This window comes from Melopsittacus undulatus, chromosome Z (assembly GCF_012275295.1).
Source record: "Melopsittacus undulatus isolate bMelUnd1 chromosome Z, bMelUnd1.mat.Z, whole genome shotgun sequence".
NCBI lineage: Eukaryota > Metazoa > Chordata > Aves > Psittaciformes > Psittaculidae > Melopsittacus > Melopsittacus undulatus.
In genome coordinates, this window is record NC_047557.1 from 22349895 (window position 1) to 22364786 (window position 14892).

At 35.9% G+C, this 14892-nt stretch overlaps 1 protein-coding gene across 1 annotated transcript in view; it reads left to right on the forward strand.

The window, feature by feature from the left end:
• Positions 1-14892, forward strand: part of CWC27 (CWC27 spliceosome associated cyclophilin) — a 120598-nt gene that overhangs the window by 92859 nt on the left and 12847 nt on the right. Inside the window, exons 12-13 of the mRNA XM_031051608.2 lie at positions 4779-4888; positions 7810-7913. Of these exons, the coding sequence (XP_030907468.1) occupies positions 4779-4888; positions 7810-7913 (214 nt within the window). The remainder of the gene's footprint in view (positions 1-4778; positions 4889-7809; positions 7914-14892) is intronic.

The following is a 14892-nucleotide window of genomic DNA, read 5'->3' on the forward strand; positions in this document are numbered from 1 at the left end:
TACTGCATATCTGTATAATTCCAGAAGAATGCAGTATAAACTGAATATTGATGAATAGCTGAAAGTGGAATGTACTGCACAAATACAGGAATGTGGCTTAGATGTTTTATTTTAATGCACAAAAACATTCACTCATAACGTCTTTAATTTCAAACAAGGAGCAGCCCAACATTTTTGAGTTTTTTGTTTTCCCCATAGTATTTAGTTTAGCTATATCATGTATTTCTTGAAATTTCTGTCCAGAAGGTCTTTAATCGCCTGTCATGTGAGTTGTTAAAGAATTTTCTTGAGGTACTGACAAAAATTAATGAGTCCACCACATTTCAAACATATGGAAACCCTGCTAAATAAACTGGGGTGCCTTTTCCTACAGATTTCTTTGTACAGTCTCCTTGTTATCTCACTTCTGCATGAACTCATGATATATGTAAAGTGCTTTTTAACAGTTTATGGGATTAATTCTGTGAAATTCAGCATATCAGGAGTGTTTTGTAATGTAAGATACTTAAGTCTATTTATGTAAAAATCTTCATGCTAGCTGTACCTCATCAAATTAAAACATAAACCAAAATTCGTTCACTGGTCCTTGTCAGCACTGTAGGGTCTTTCTTTTTTATAGTGACATTGAACCGTGTATTTTCCTCTGTCACAATAAGTATTGTTTCTATCATTCTGAAGGTTAGCATGTTTCTGTTAATCCTTTCAGCAAACTGCTTCTTTTTTTCCAACAAATGTTTTATGTGCAGCTTCATTATCTCTTTTATAAAAAGAAGAAACAAAATCTCTAGATTTTATATGGATTCTATCCCTTATTACAAGGACAGTCATTATTGCAAATTTTGTCAAGACTGATACAAAAACCAAAATGATAAAATAACAAATTTCATACTGTGGAAACTTGTATGCATATGTCAGAAGTACCTTTGTCTCAAATTGTATCTTATCTATACCACAATTGGTGTGCATGCTAAGCAAAAGTTACCCCATCTGCAATGCTAGAAATAAAGCACAGCCTTTAAGGCCAGTATGAACACATGCAAAGGCAGTGATAGTAAACTTCTAACCTGCAGGCCTAAAACTCATACTTCTTGGTTTTCAGAAAGTATAAAATAAAGTTCAGTTGCAGTTTCTGAAACAGAGCATGTCTGATGCAATTTTTGTTGAGCGTTTATTATGCTGTTAAATTTACCAGGTGTTTTAGGAATTAAGTTTAAAATTGTCAAGCTTTCTCTTCTGCTCTGCTTCCTATTTCAAGGTTGATCCAAAACCATTCAGACTGCCATTCAGTTCAGTTCAACACCCTTGGATCAAATTCTCATGTCTTTGTTATACTGCAATTTTGCAGTTAAAAATTGACATAATTTTAACTGTTTCTAGTTTAAGTGTGAGCAAAATAAACCCTTCAGTATACTGGGTTTCTTAAATCAATTTTCCTTTGTGGTTTAAAGACTTAGAAATGGCTTCCTTAGTTGCAGGCTATCATTGGAAACCACATCCCAAAAACAAAGTTTCAGGTTAGATTACAGCATCAGGTTGGTATATGTTGCTCCTTAAAGGAGTATTTTAGGATGGAAGAATCTATCTGAAAAAAAAAAATTACTTAAATGCTTAAGTTTTTGTCACAGTAAGATGAAGGATCTCTTGGTAGTAATTCAAGCTAGCTGAGGTAAGTAGCAATGTACTCACAGCTTCTGTAAGTAGAATGAAGTGTATTTTCAATAAGAAAGGTTGTATTTTTCCTTTCCCCCCCCCCCCCCATCTTCCTTACTGACAGAATGTACACAACTTGTTCAAACTGGGAGAAAAAGAAATCTTTCTTTGCCTGATGCTATTTACACTTTGTGATGGATGAGAAGCCTCTTGCAAGACCCCTCTTACATCAACTAGCATCTTCTGTATCCTGCCATACTTACATTCTCTGCTGTGCATCCGTGTCATGTTTAATTCAATTTTGTCTGAATAAATCCTCTCACATTAAGGAGTCAGGAGCTTAAATATTTTAATACTGATGTAATGATCCTTACACTTCTGCTGGATCAGCAGGCTGGACCTATGTTTGTCAGACTTGATGTGAAAGTAGAGTGCTTTGGATCCTCTTTTTTTCCAACTCTACTACAGAAGATTTGGAGGTGTTCTGGGATGGCTACAAGATACAAAGTAGCAGCTGGCAGTCTATTTTTACATTTTAAAAGGATTTTTACATTTCTAATGTGTTCTTCCCACCATCAGATCTCTCTTCCAGATGTTTTCTTTTGCTTGCTAATTACCTGAGTTTATTAATGCAGACATGAAATAATTTTATCAAAGAATTGCTACTTAGCAAGACAATGTTTTATTTATGTTTTTTAAAAAAGACACTGTGGGTTTGAAATGATTGGAGTTTTCAAAATTTTTAAAATGTGCTAGAACTCCATTGACTTATGTGCTCATGAAAATCCTTCCTGTTGTATTACTTGCTTTTAATATGGAGTAATAGACTGTAAGGCCTCATGGAGGAACAAGCATGTCTTTAAGTTATCTTAATGAAAGATGCAGAAATATGATGCATACACGTGTATAACTGGTTTGCTTGACTTACTCTGAAGTTAATTCAGGTGTATCTGATTATCTTTTGTCTGACTTACAAAAAGGCTTTCCTAGGAGGTAGAAAGAATGAAGTTGGGCGTTAGAAAAAGTTTGACAGGCGAAGACCCAAGAAAACAATCTCAGGAGATGGCTCAAACTGAAATTTAAATCATTTGTGTTAACAGTGAGTGATAACCATATGAGTATGATAAAATACACAAACACACAACTGCAGGGGAATTTAACCTATTTGCATGAAAATTATATTTGAACAGCACTAGATTAAACTAAAACCTTAGTCAAAAGACATGTATGACTAAGGATCACATCTTCTTTAAATTCAACATATGTATATCGAAGGTTGGATCAAAGGTTTAAACATTTATGGCCAGCTTGAGACTTGCATTTTCATAAGTTTACAAGAACATTCTTCTCAGTTCTTTTGTATGTCATGCATGGTGAATTACTGGGTAAATGGGATTCAATTCAAAAGAGCATTTAAATAAATGTCACCTGAAAGTTTGTTTTCTATAAGAAAGTAGGTAGTTTTGTAGTTCAAGTTATTTGTCTAGAAGATAAATGTTAGTAAAACAAGGCAGTATGTTGTTTCCACACAGTCAACAAGTCTGATTTGATACATTTATGCAAAAACTAGTGGTTTGTTTTCACAAAGTGTTGGTCTTGAATTAAGAATGGGATTTCTTATTAGGAGAAGAGAGAGAGAGAGAGGTAATTGGGGAGAGAAGTGGAGCTGAGCCCTTATGATTTATAATTTTATGATGTACTCTGTTACTCTCTTCAGTTCATCTGATGTTATGCTGCATGAGATTTTATGGCAGATTTCATTTCATTCATTCAGCTGTTTAATCATCCCTAAATGTATGTATGTATGTATCTTTTTTGGTCATTCTGGAAGATGGTTTTTTTCTTTCTTGCTGTAATCCTCTGTTCTTGATTATATCCAACATGTGAGCCAGGAAACGGAAAATAAACAACTCTGAATGGTATTGTGTATGGCTGTTTTCCCTGATATTCTTTAAATACATACATATAACATATAAATTGGGATTAAAAAGAAATAATATATTTCATTTGTGGAAATATGTAAAAAATATTTCATATGTAGATACACCATTGCAAATGTATTCCTCTTTATTGTAAGTTCTGTGTTTATAAATCTTATAAAAACTTCAGGTGAAAAAAAAATTTTGTTTGAAACCAGAAATTTTCCCTGTATAGCTGTCAGCAGTCATCTAAAATAACCCGTTATACAGAGTATGATTTAGGTTTACAGTTCATCAGGCCATATATCCTGAAATTTGTTGAAACAATTTCCTCCATACATATTTTCTGTTCATCATTTGCAGTGGACATCTGGAGGTTTTATTCTTCTGTTCCTTATCAGGAATAACAATCTCGTAAATATGTTTAAATAAATAAATTTCAAGCGTACCAAATCGATATGTGGAATATCTTAATGCTATTCAAGGGGAAGAAAATGTGACAGGATGGTGTTAATCAGATCTGAGATAAAGTTTTTGCCCTGTTAAATTCATAATTTGTCAAGGCAGTGGATATTCTGCAAAGAAACTGTTAAAAAAATGGAGTAGTGTAGCTGTTAACTAGTCCAGGTAATACTATGTTGCTGTAGAGTTTTTTTTCCTGATTGACATGACTAATTTTGTTTAAAGTAAAAATGCTATGGGTTTTTTCTTTGTTGAAAGATCAAGGATTTAACTTGTGGCTACTTCAGCCTACAAAACAGGAAGACTGTGAATTTGTCTGTAGGCAACAGTCATCTGTATTTGTCTCCACTGCAACAAAAAAGTCACATAATATTAATATATGTAACAGTTCAGCTGCTTCAGAAAAAGATCTTCAGAAATTAAGATAAACTTGTTAAAGGAATTTCAACAGTTTTCATTTCTCATCTTAACATCAGAATTTTTATTGGTGTTACACTGCTTTATCTGGCTCCATAGTAAAATAAAATTGAAACAAAAATTTTTGGTCTCGGTGTCTGCCCAGTACACTGTTGCGTTTTTCATTTCAGCAAGCAGCAAATCATTCTACTTGCTGAGAAAGCAATACAACGGAAACATTTTGTGCAAGTGTTCTGCTTGCTATTTCAGAAGTTACAGATTATCTCCAAAATTATACTAAACCATAAAACCAAATTTAGTTTGTTTAACCAAATATGTTTCCTTATTCAGAGGAAGAGCCTGCTCCAAACAGTGTTGTTGAAGAGTACCTTCAGGAGAAGAAAAAATATGAAGACAAGAGGAAGCAGCAGCCAAAGAAAGGGGTTTCTCGTGAAGATCAGGTAACAGTTGGAAAACCTGGGGGGGGAAAATCCAGAAAAAGTTCTGAAAAAGTTTCTCTCTTCATCTGTGTATAAATAGTTTCAAAGTCCATTATAGAATCGTAGAATCACAGAACAGTTAGGGTTGGAAAGGACCTTAAAGATCATCATGTTCCAGCCCCCTTACCATTATGTTTCATTTTCCTTTCAAAGAATCTTATTATTTATAAAAATAAATATATAATCTTTGATCCCCTATTTTGATTACCCAGGTAGACAGATAAGTGAAATTTCAATGTGCATTTGAAAGTGCTATCAGTTTAGTCACTAAAATCTTGCAAACGGAAATTATACCCACACAGAGGTATCCTTGATTACATGTACAAGAGTTTTGCATTTATGTACAGTGCTTTCCTTGGCTCTGCAGCATGCCATAACACTGGGACAGAGGTTTTCATACTTGGCATCTGTCTAAGATGGGTTTTTTAACATTTTAAAATATGTTTAAGAGATATTGAATCCATCCATACCTTTTGGTGGTGTGAAATGAGCAGAAAAATAGTTCTTTACTCCAAAAATAAAACCTTTTTTAAATATAGTGTAAATTATTTTTCAAAAGGAGTTACAATGTATGTAGACTTCAGTCTGCAAATACGAGCAAAGTTACATTTGACATAAATATTTGTTTTTTTCTAAAATAGGAAAGTTTGGAATTGTTAAATATATGAAACTGCCTGTGAAATGGAAAGTACCATTCGTTTAAAATCTGTGCAGTATATCAAACACAGTGGTTTATAAGTGCATGTCAATTCAGCTATGAAGATGTTCATATTCAACTCTAAAAGCTAGAAGAGGTTGGAAACTTGAGGCTTAATAACTTCAAAAGAATGGTTGGCAAACCTTTATACATGTGGCAAGTGGATTTAGCTCTAAACTAAGTTTATGGAAACTTTGTGCATTCAAAAGCCCATTAGCTTTGAATCAAAGAATACTAAACCTCTCTTGGCAGCATGGATCAGGGGTCTTAAAACCACTTCTAATGAATTTATATCAGTCCTGTCCTGGACATCACAGGAAAACCAGATGACAGAGATGTATATTGTAGTAGATCTTAATTTTCATTTATGTAACCCTGCTGGGAACTGTTCAGCAATAATTAATCAACTTCTTTGTAATCCATTTCACTTGTTGAGAGCCTCTTCTAGCCTTTCATCCCTCCTACTTGGTCCTACAGCACAATACCATTTTGCATCCTTTGTACAAGAGTTAAAGAAGAGGGGAAGGGTATGTGTCTCCTTACAATACTGGATATTGGAAGTCCTAAGCTTACAATTCTACAAGGGTCAGTTTTAGAAAGTTATTTGATCCACAGTAAGGCATCTAATCACTCACTGCAAAAATGCCTAATAAGGCATTTTGAAATTATTTCTATCACCAGGTCTACTCACAAGAATGCTGGCACCAGAGATAATTATGCACATGGAATGTGTCTTTGGTCAGTCACAGTTTCATGTAAGAATGGTTAGTTTGTTTTCTTCTGACAGTGTAGGCAGAGATTTGCTCTCTCAGATGTTGCAAGTACAGGGTTTGCAATACTATGGAAGGCTACAGAATTTGAATGATTTGCAGGCCCAACTATATTTGAAATTTTCTTTTCCATCTTAAACAGAAGGTTAAACAGAAAATAAAGAAAATAAATGAATAATTGCAAATTAAAAAAACAAAAAGCAAAAACCAAACCAAAACACCCAAACAACTCAAAACCTGCCTTTGGCAGTGTTAAAATATGGTTTTGAAAGAATTCAAAAGCCAGGAAACTCCTAAAGTTAAGATTGCTCCCAGAAGGAAATTTGATTCCAGCGAACACTTCTGGTATTTCCTATTTCTGTTTTCTATTCTTGTTTAGTTTTTATTCTTTTAAATTTGAAAAACTTGACCAAACAAAACTAAACAGCCATACAGAGGTGTTTTACAACATAGGTTGCCAACCTATCACCTCCAGATCAAATGTAGCCTGCCACATAAATTTAGTCAAGCACTTACTCCCTCATGCTTTCCTTTCCAGGAATATCTCAAGTATCAGCAAGAAGTAACCTGTGGGCTGTGCAAGTTATTCTTGTGGTCTGCTCTTTTTTTTTAATTTTTGAAGAGCCCCCTCTCCATTCACAAGGTTCAGGCATACAGTTCTTGTATAATCAAATCTTATTCCAGGTGATCAGAAACAATACTTGTGGTACAATCTTCAAGTGTCACCTGAGATTTGGTGACTTCATTGTAGCTGAAATACCCGGTAATTTCAGCTGGAGAATAAAATACCAGATATATATCAGCATGAGTTTAATGTATGCTGCATAAGAACTGGTGTCTCTAGAATTAATTAAGGTGGTTCATTGTATTTGAGTCAAAAGCTTTGAATTCTTTTCAGTGTCAGTACATTAAAGATGTAATGTGAAGTGTATAAATATCAATCAAACCAGGTCTTTAAAGCTCTAAATTCAAAGCTTGAATAAACTCTAATTTATGTAATTAATTGCTTTACAGGAAGAAAATGACAGGTGCAAACAATAAAATTCACTGTCAGCAGTCACTGTTGTTTAATCAGCTATTTTATTTTATAAGCCATAAGTTTTTGTGCCTTTGATACACATTCTGATTTCACTAGGCAGCCAGACAAGTGCTCTCTCACACCTGTGGAGTGTTCTTGCGCACCTGCAGAGTGCCCTCCCTGCTTAATCTTGCTGCCTCAATGCATTCTCACCCCAGCCCACCCCCTTGCCCTCTCACTTGCCTCTCTACAGCATTTCTTTCAAATTCATATGAAAGATGTCTCCTTCATCTCATTGTACTATTTCTCAAAATAATAATAGTTTAAAGATGTTGTGTATACCTGTTGTTGGTGTCAAATGCATGTAACTTCCCTAAAGCCATGTATTTAATTTCAGACACTGGCGCTATTGGACCGATTTAAATCAAAGTTAACCCAGGCAATTGAAGAAACTCCTGAAAATGAGGTTTCTGAACCTGAAGCAGATAATGATGAAGGATGGTGAGTTCTTTTGATTTAGATTCCTATATTTACTGCTGGAAATCCCATTGGAGCAATATAGTCTTGCTGTTAAGTATAGATTTAAGGAGTAGCAGAAACACCAAATGTGAAGATGGCTGCTGCAGGCAGAAATCAGCTAAAAGGTCGTGATTTAGCACTGTGGAAAACAAGGTGGGAGAGTAGAAGACATTTTGCTTTGTGCAGTTTTAAGTCCTATGAATACTCTGTGTTGGAAGTGGTATTTTAAAGACTAATGAATGAGATGAAGACAAACTGACAAGCTCATCTGAAATGTCCAGTGACCCCAAGGAAATGGGGTAGCACTGCAATTGATAAAGCACTGCAGAAGTTATGGCCTCAACACCTACCAGTCAAGGAAGTAGCTTGTGCTGTGTTGTCTCATGTTCATTTTCCATCCAAAGAACATGCCTTAGGTAGGGAAAGGAGATAAAAGTCATTATGATTTGAAGTTTGATCCTGAAGTCCTAGACTGCAAGCTATTAGGTGATAATAAAAATTTCTGCATAAAATGACCAGAAAAGAGGCAAAAAAAACCATGTAAAAATGTTTTGTAAGGGCAGGTCACTTTTTTTTTATACAGGAAGCAATATAGCTAGTGTAATAAAGTAGGCTGTCTCTGCCTGCAACTTTTTCCTTAGTTGTATGCATGAGCCATCAAAGCTACAGCAAAACTACCATTAAAATAGAAACTTTGCAAATGTTAAAAGACAACCAATGTTTCAGTATCTCAGATAATTTATTAAGTGAAAATACATCAGGTGTATGCTGATGATCTTCCTGACGGCTCCCTTCTTGGGGAGAAATTAGAGGGAATCTAATAGGATACCTGCCTGCCCCAAAATCTGCAAACTAACACTAGTAGCTAGACCTGAAAAAAAAAACTGTATTATAATAATGAGAAAAACTAAAATGTACAAACATGTAGAATAGGCACCCTTTTTAAGCAGAAATTATGTAACTAAATGTGATTAAAGCATCCTGCATCTGTTGCGAGAGGGTTTATATACACATGCATAACCATGTTAATGAAGTTGCTTTTCTCAGATGCATCGGTAGGAAATGTGGATTGATGAAATAACTGCTGTTTTTACTGTCATTCTAAAAATGAAAAAGGTTTGCAAATTGAGGTGAGAAGATACACCATAAAAAAACACCATGAGGGAAGATTAGACAGGGAAGGAAAATGCTTCTGACGTCTTTACTCAAATTTTTTTCCACACATTGATACATTAAATTCTTCAATTATCTGGAAGTTACTCATCAAGTTACAGTAAGCTATATTATAAAAATGTTTAACTTTTATATATTGAATCAGAATATGTTAAGGCTACTTGAAGATACATTCCTTAAAAAAAAAATTAAAATGTTAAAAAGTCATAGGTCATGAAAGGTAGGCCAAATTGCAAATTCTGAGGCCAGATGTGTTGATGAGGCTAAAATTTTAGGTCAGTCTTGGGTAACTGATCCTTTCTTATTTGAATCAATGAATGTGTTTTAATGTAGTAAGATAAAGCTACACAGATTTGCAACTTTATATTCACACCTTCTTGCTTTTCAGTGAATTGAACTGAGACCTCACAAGAGAAATTCTAAGATTTGCAGAAAACTTTAGACATATGAACTGGCAGAAAGAGTAACGCTAGTAGTATGGCACTTGGCTATACTACAGCTACTTGACTATATAGAATTTTTGCCATTTTTAAAACAACATTTTTACACAAGTAGCATGTAATGAGTGTGTTTATTTTTTCAGTGTTTTATTTCCCAGGGGAGGGTTTGTGGGTGTTAGCATAGTCTGCTTTCATCCTAACAGATAATCATGGCATAGCCATCATTGAAAATGTGCTGTCTATGTCTCTTTACTCCTTATACTCGTCCCATTTATTGTACCCAAGAAGAACGGAGCATGGTATTTTAAAATAGAAATGCAGATTACATTTCTAAAGAATAAGTTTTCTTTCTACTTTTGATGTTAATGCCATTATCTGGAAATTCAACCTTGCTTTCCTTGCTTGTAGTCTTTAGAAGATAACATTTTTAAAGATAAATCAAAATATAAACATCTTGGCTTTAGATTATAGTTTTTCAAAGAACAGACAAAATATTTTCCTAAATCTTGCCCCTTTCATGTTAACTCTTATTGCGAACTTGCTACTATTTTTTCACTTGTAACCATGTATTTGGTTGTTTCTTTAAACCATGTGGTCTTCATTATGTTTTTTTCCTGTCTCAGTCTTTGAGGATAAGAGGTAACATACAGCATAAATAGAATCATAGAATAGTTAGCGTTGGAAAAGACCTTAAGATCATCTAGTTCCAACCCCCCTGCCATGGGCAGGGACACCTCACACTAAACCATATCACCCAAGGCTTCATCCAGCCTGGCCTTGAACACCACCAGGGATGGAGCATTCTCAGCCTCCCTGGGCAACCCATTCCACTGTCTCACCACCCTAACAATAAAAAACTTCTTCCTTATATCCAATCTAAACTTCCCCTGTTTAAGTTTTAACCAGTTACCCCTTGTCCTATCACTACAGTCCCTAATGAAGAGTCCCTCCCCAGCATCCCTATAGACCCCCTTCAGATACTGGAAGGCTGCTATGAAGTCTCCACGCAGCCTTCTCTTCTCCAGGCTGAACAATCCCAGCCTTCTCAACCTGGGAGGTGCTCCAGTCCTCTGATCATCCTCATGGCCCTCCTCTGGACTTGTTCCAACAGTCCCAAATCCTTTTTATGTTGAGGACATCAGAACTGCACACAATACTCCAAGTGAGGTCTCACAAGAGCAGAGTAGAGGGGCAGATCTCAAGGTCCTTGGATTTCACTGATAACTCTGAGCTCCTATCTGAGCTATCAATCTGCTTCTAAGTTCCCCAAGAATTATAGTATGGACTGTTTCCATTGTAAGGGACCTACAACAGTTGTCTAATCCAACTGCCTGGCCGCTTCAAGGCTGACCAAAAGTTAAAGCATGTTATTAAGGGCTTTTTCCAAATGCCTCTTAAACCCTGACAGGCTCGGACCATCACCCACCCCTCTGGGAAGCTTCTTCCAGGATTTGGCCACCGTCTAGGTAAAGAAGTGCTTCCTAATGTCCAGTCTAAACCTCCCATATCCGGTATAAACCTCTCCTATGCAACCTTCACATGAACCTGAAGGACTGGTCCTCCTATCTGGTATTTTCTTATCACAGTAACATAATCAGTCTTGTAAAGGCTTTTATAAAGTTCAGTCTCTATCCCTATTTCTTTCTGAGTAACTACTAACATCTAATTGGCAATGGGTTTTTCTGTAAGTAATTCATAGTGAATGGAGTGTTGCAATTTCAGCTTATGAAGCTGTATTTTTGTTTAGAAAATAATACTGCATTCAGAATTGCACTAAAATTAAGACTTAAAATAATATGAAACTACATAATAGACTAATAATTAACATCATATTATTAAATTTGCAGCACAGTAAATGTGCATGTTAACTTTACAAACAGATGAGAGTCTTATTTTCAAAGAATTTACTTTGAATCTACATAAATGGTAGAATGTACATATTACATAAGTTGGCTATAAACACATAGAACATTGGCAGTACAGTGAAGTCTTCCAAAAGCTATTAATGATTATTACAATCACTTGGAAAGTTACATTTCATATGCTGGTATAAGGGTTTACGTTTTCAGTGTCTTTGTTGTTTTGGAGTATAGCCGTAATAATTTTAGATTTTTAAACTCTCTTAATTCAAATCAACTCCTCAAATGACAGTAATTCTACTTTATTTGGTTTTTATTAAATGTAATTAAAGTATAGCATATGCATATACAATATACACAAGTCGTGTATAGTCCTCCAGGCCATGTGAGTCCTCCAGGCCATTTTGTAGGTCATGTTTGCTGGTTTTATGAGAAGTGAAAGCCTGCCAGTATGCTTTGCTCTACTATCAGGGTGCGTTATCTGAGGTAAAATGATTGCCTCTAAGACAGTTTTATGTGTCCACATGAGTGGCCACACATTGAGGTATAATTTTCATTCTCTGTCAAGATAGAAACCATTACCAATTTGTTATGTTTTCTTTTATTTGGCAAACTTCTCTCTGCATATTTGGCTGAGCTGCTGTATTGGCATGGCATATAGCAGACATTTGGGCACTTTTCAGCAGCATTCTACTTTTTTATTCTACTTTTATGCAAAAAAAAAAGAAGAAATATGACTCTATTGTAAACAGTGTGTATGGTGTTTGATAATTATTACCAGATTTCACTGTCTATGAAGGCATCTGAGGAAGTGTTGCGAAGAGAGCTGAAGAGAAATGCATAATACTAAGTTTTAACATGAAATACCAGAATCTTTGCTGAGACATTCTATTGCAAACTCTACTGCTCTGTGAGCACGATTATATATATATCTGTCTGCAGTAATCAAAATGCAATTTCCCCCACAGAATTCAAAAGTATAAAAATAAACATGGTATGTACTGCCAGAAAGGGTACTCATAACAATAAAAATGTCTGCAAATAAGTAGACAGACACGTTTTTACAGCATCTGGCTACCTCAGGAAGACATGCCTGATCCTAGTTCTTCCATGCACAAGCATTATTGTCCCTGTGGCTCTGTATTAAGAACTGTTGCTTATGCTTTTCATAATTTGTCAGATGTCTTCAGCAATGTTTGATCATTTATATGCTTACAGTCCAAATAAGAGAGTCAGATGCATGACTTTATTCTTCTCTTTCACAAAGGTTTTACAGAGTGCTGCAGATGCTGCAGGTACAGATGATCTGGCAGAACTCAGTTGCTCATTCTAGGCTTAAAGTCTTACCAGGAAGACTTTTCACCAAAATATAGATGAAATTCATTGCAGCAGCAGTGACATGTCATCTGCCTAGAAACTAATAGTATGAAAACCAAATATCACAGAATAGAATGATAGAATAGTTTGGGTTGGAAACTACCTTAAGATCATCTAGTTCCAACCCCCCTGCCATGGGCACTCTAAACCATGTCAGCCAAGACTCCATCCTGCTTGGTCTTGAACGCTGCCAGGGATGGAACATTCACAGCTTCTTTGGACACCCTGTTCTAGTGCCTCAGGACCCTCACAGTACAAACTTCTTTTTATATCTAACCTGAGATTTCCCCATTTAAGTTTGAACCTGTAGGATGTGTCACAGCAAAAGACTCAAATGGATTAATTAATCTGCTTAGTACTTCCTATCTGGATTTCTGTATAGGCCGGAATTTGGAAGTAAAAACACTGTGCAAGGGCTATGCTTTATACAGAAGACTGCTGCTCATCATCTTCTTTAGGGTTTAGACTGCTATGTACATATAGCTGCATGCATATGACACCCAGTCAGGTTGCAGTGCCACTTCAGAGCTCTGATTATAAAATCAAATAGTTACAGCTATAGTAAAACCTATTTCAATCCAGAAAGTGTTATGGCAACTGCAGAGAATGAAACTGATGATGCAGATCTTGTGAGCACGACATAAAATATTTTCCACAGAGAAATCCAGTTATGGGAGAAAAAAATTCTGATGCACTCAAATATATTCAAAGATTGATTGCTTTAGTAAATCTGTGCAAAATATTCCTCCTCAAATAGGGTAATACTTAGTACTCTGAAACACCCTCCCATCAAGTAATACTGAGTGTTTCATCTCTCTTTCAAATCGTGAAATCTGAGACTAGATACAAAAGTCAGCTAAGTCTTTGTCAGTGTTGAGTGGAAGGATTACTTTATTTGTCATTGTTTCTTTCATGCCTGGTTTCCAATCCTAAGCCAAAATTTTTTTCTACTGAATGTTTGCCTAACCTAGCTCTGTCCTGTACCCATGCTGTTGATGGCTCTTATTGAAATTCAGCCACTGCACTTTCTGAATGGTACTATTCCTGTTTGACAAAATCACATAAATTCTAAATACTCCAATAAAATTTCAAATACTTTTCACAAAACTTCAGATTATGCACACGTTGTGTCATTTTCTCTAGTAAAGTCATAAATGGACGTGAACTAACTAACCCTACCACATTCATGTTTTCAGTTTGACATTAAACTATGGCTCTCTACTCCTAAAAACAGGGCTTTACAGCTGAATTTCTATCAGCCTCTACATCTTTATGGTGTATCATGGTTTAAGCACAGCACCACACAGCCCTTCACTCACATCCCCCTTCCTTCTCTCCCCCTGGGTGGGATGACAAGGAGAATCAATCAAAGAATGAAACTATGTAAACCCCTGAGGTTGAGATGAGAACAGTCCAATAACTAACTTAATATAAACCCACTACTAATAATACTGATAATGGTAAGGGAAATAACAAGGGGATAGAATATAAAACTTAAAAGGGAAAGGAAAAAACCCAGTAAACACAAGTGATGCACAATGCTCACCACCCACTGGCCGATACCCAGCCTGACCCAACCAGCAATCCGGGCCTTCCAGCCATCTCCCCCCCCCCAGTTGCTGTACTGATCACAATGTGATGTGGTATGGAATACCCCTTTGGCTGATTTGGGTCAGGTGTCCTACCTCTGCTTCCTCACAGCTTTTTGTGTCCCTCCTCGCTGTCAGAGCATGAAACACTGAAAAGTCCTTGATCAGAGTTAGTGCTGCTAAGCAACAACTAAAACATTGATGTGTTATCAACATTGTTCTCAGACTAAAGCCAAAACACAGCACTACACCAGCTACTAGGAAGGAAAAAATAACTGTTACAGCTGAAACCAGGACAGTATGAAATACGTATCTACACTTTTCCAGATGGAAATCTGGTCTTTTTTGGAAGGACAGTTTCCCTGCTATTAAAATCCACCTGTCATATCCTTAACCAAAATTCTGGACTATCTTCCACTCTTCTTTCTCTGATCTTTGAAAACAAGCAGAGGCTTCCTGGAACTGCTAGATTTATTGACATACTGATGTATCTCTATTCCTATGATAAATTTTACAATACAGA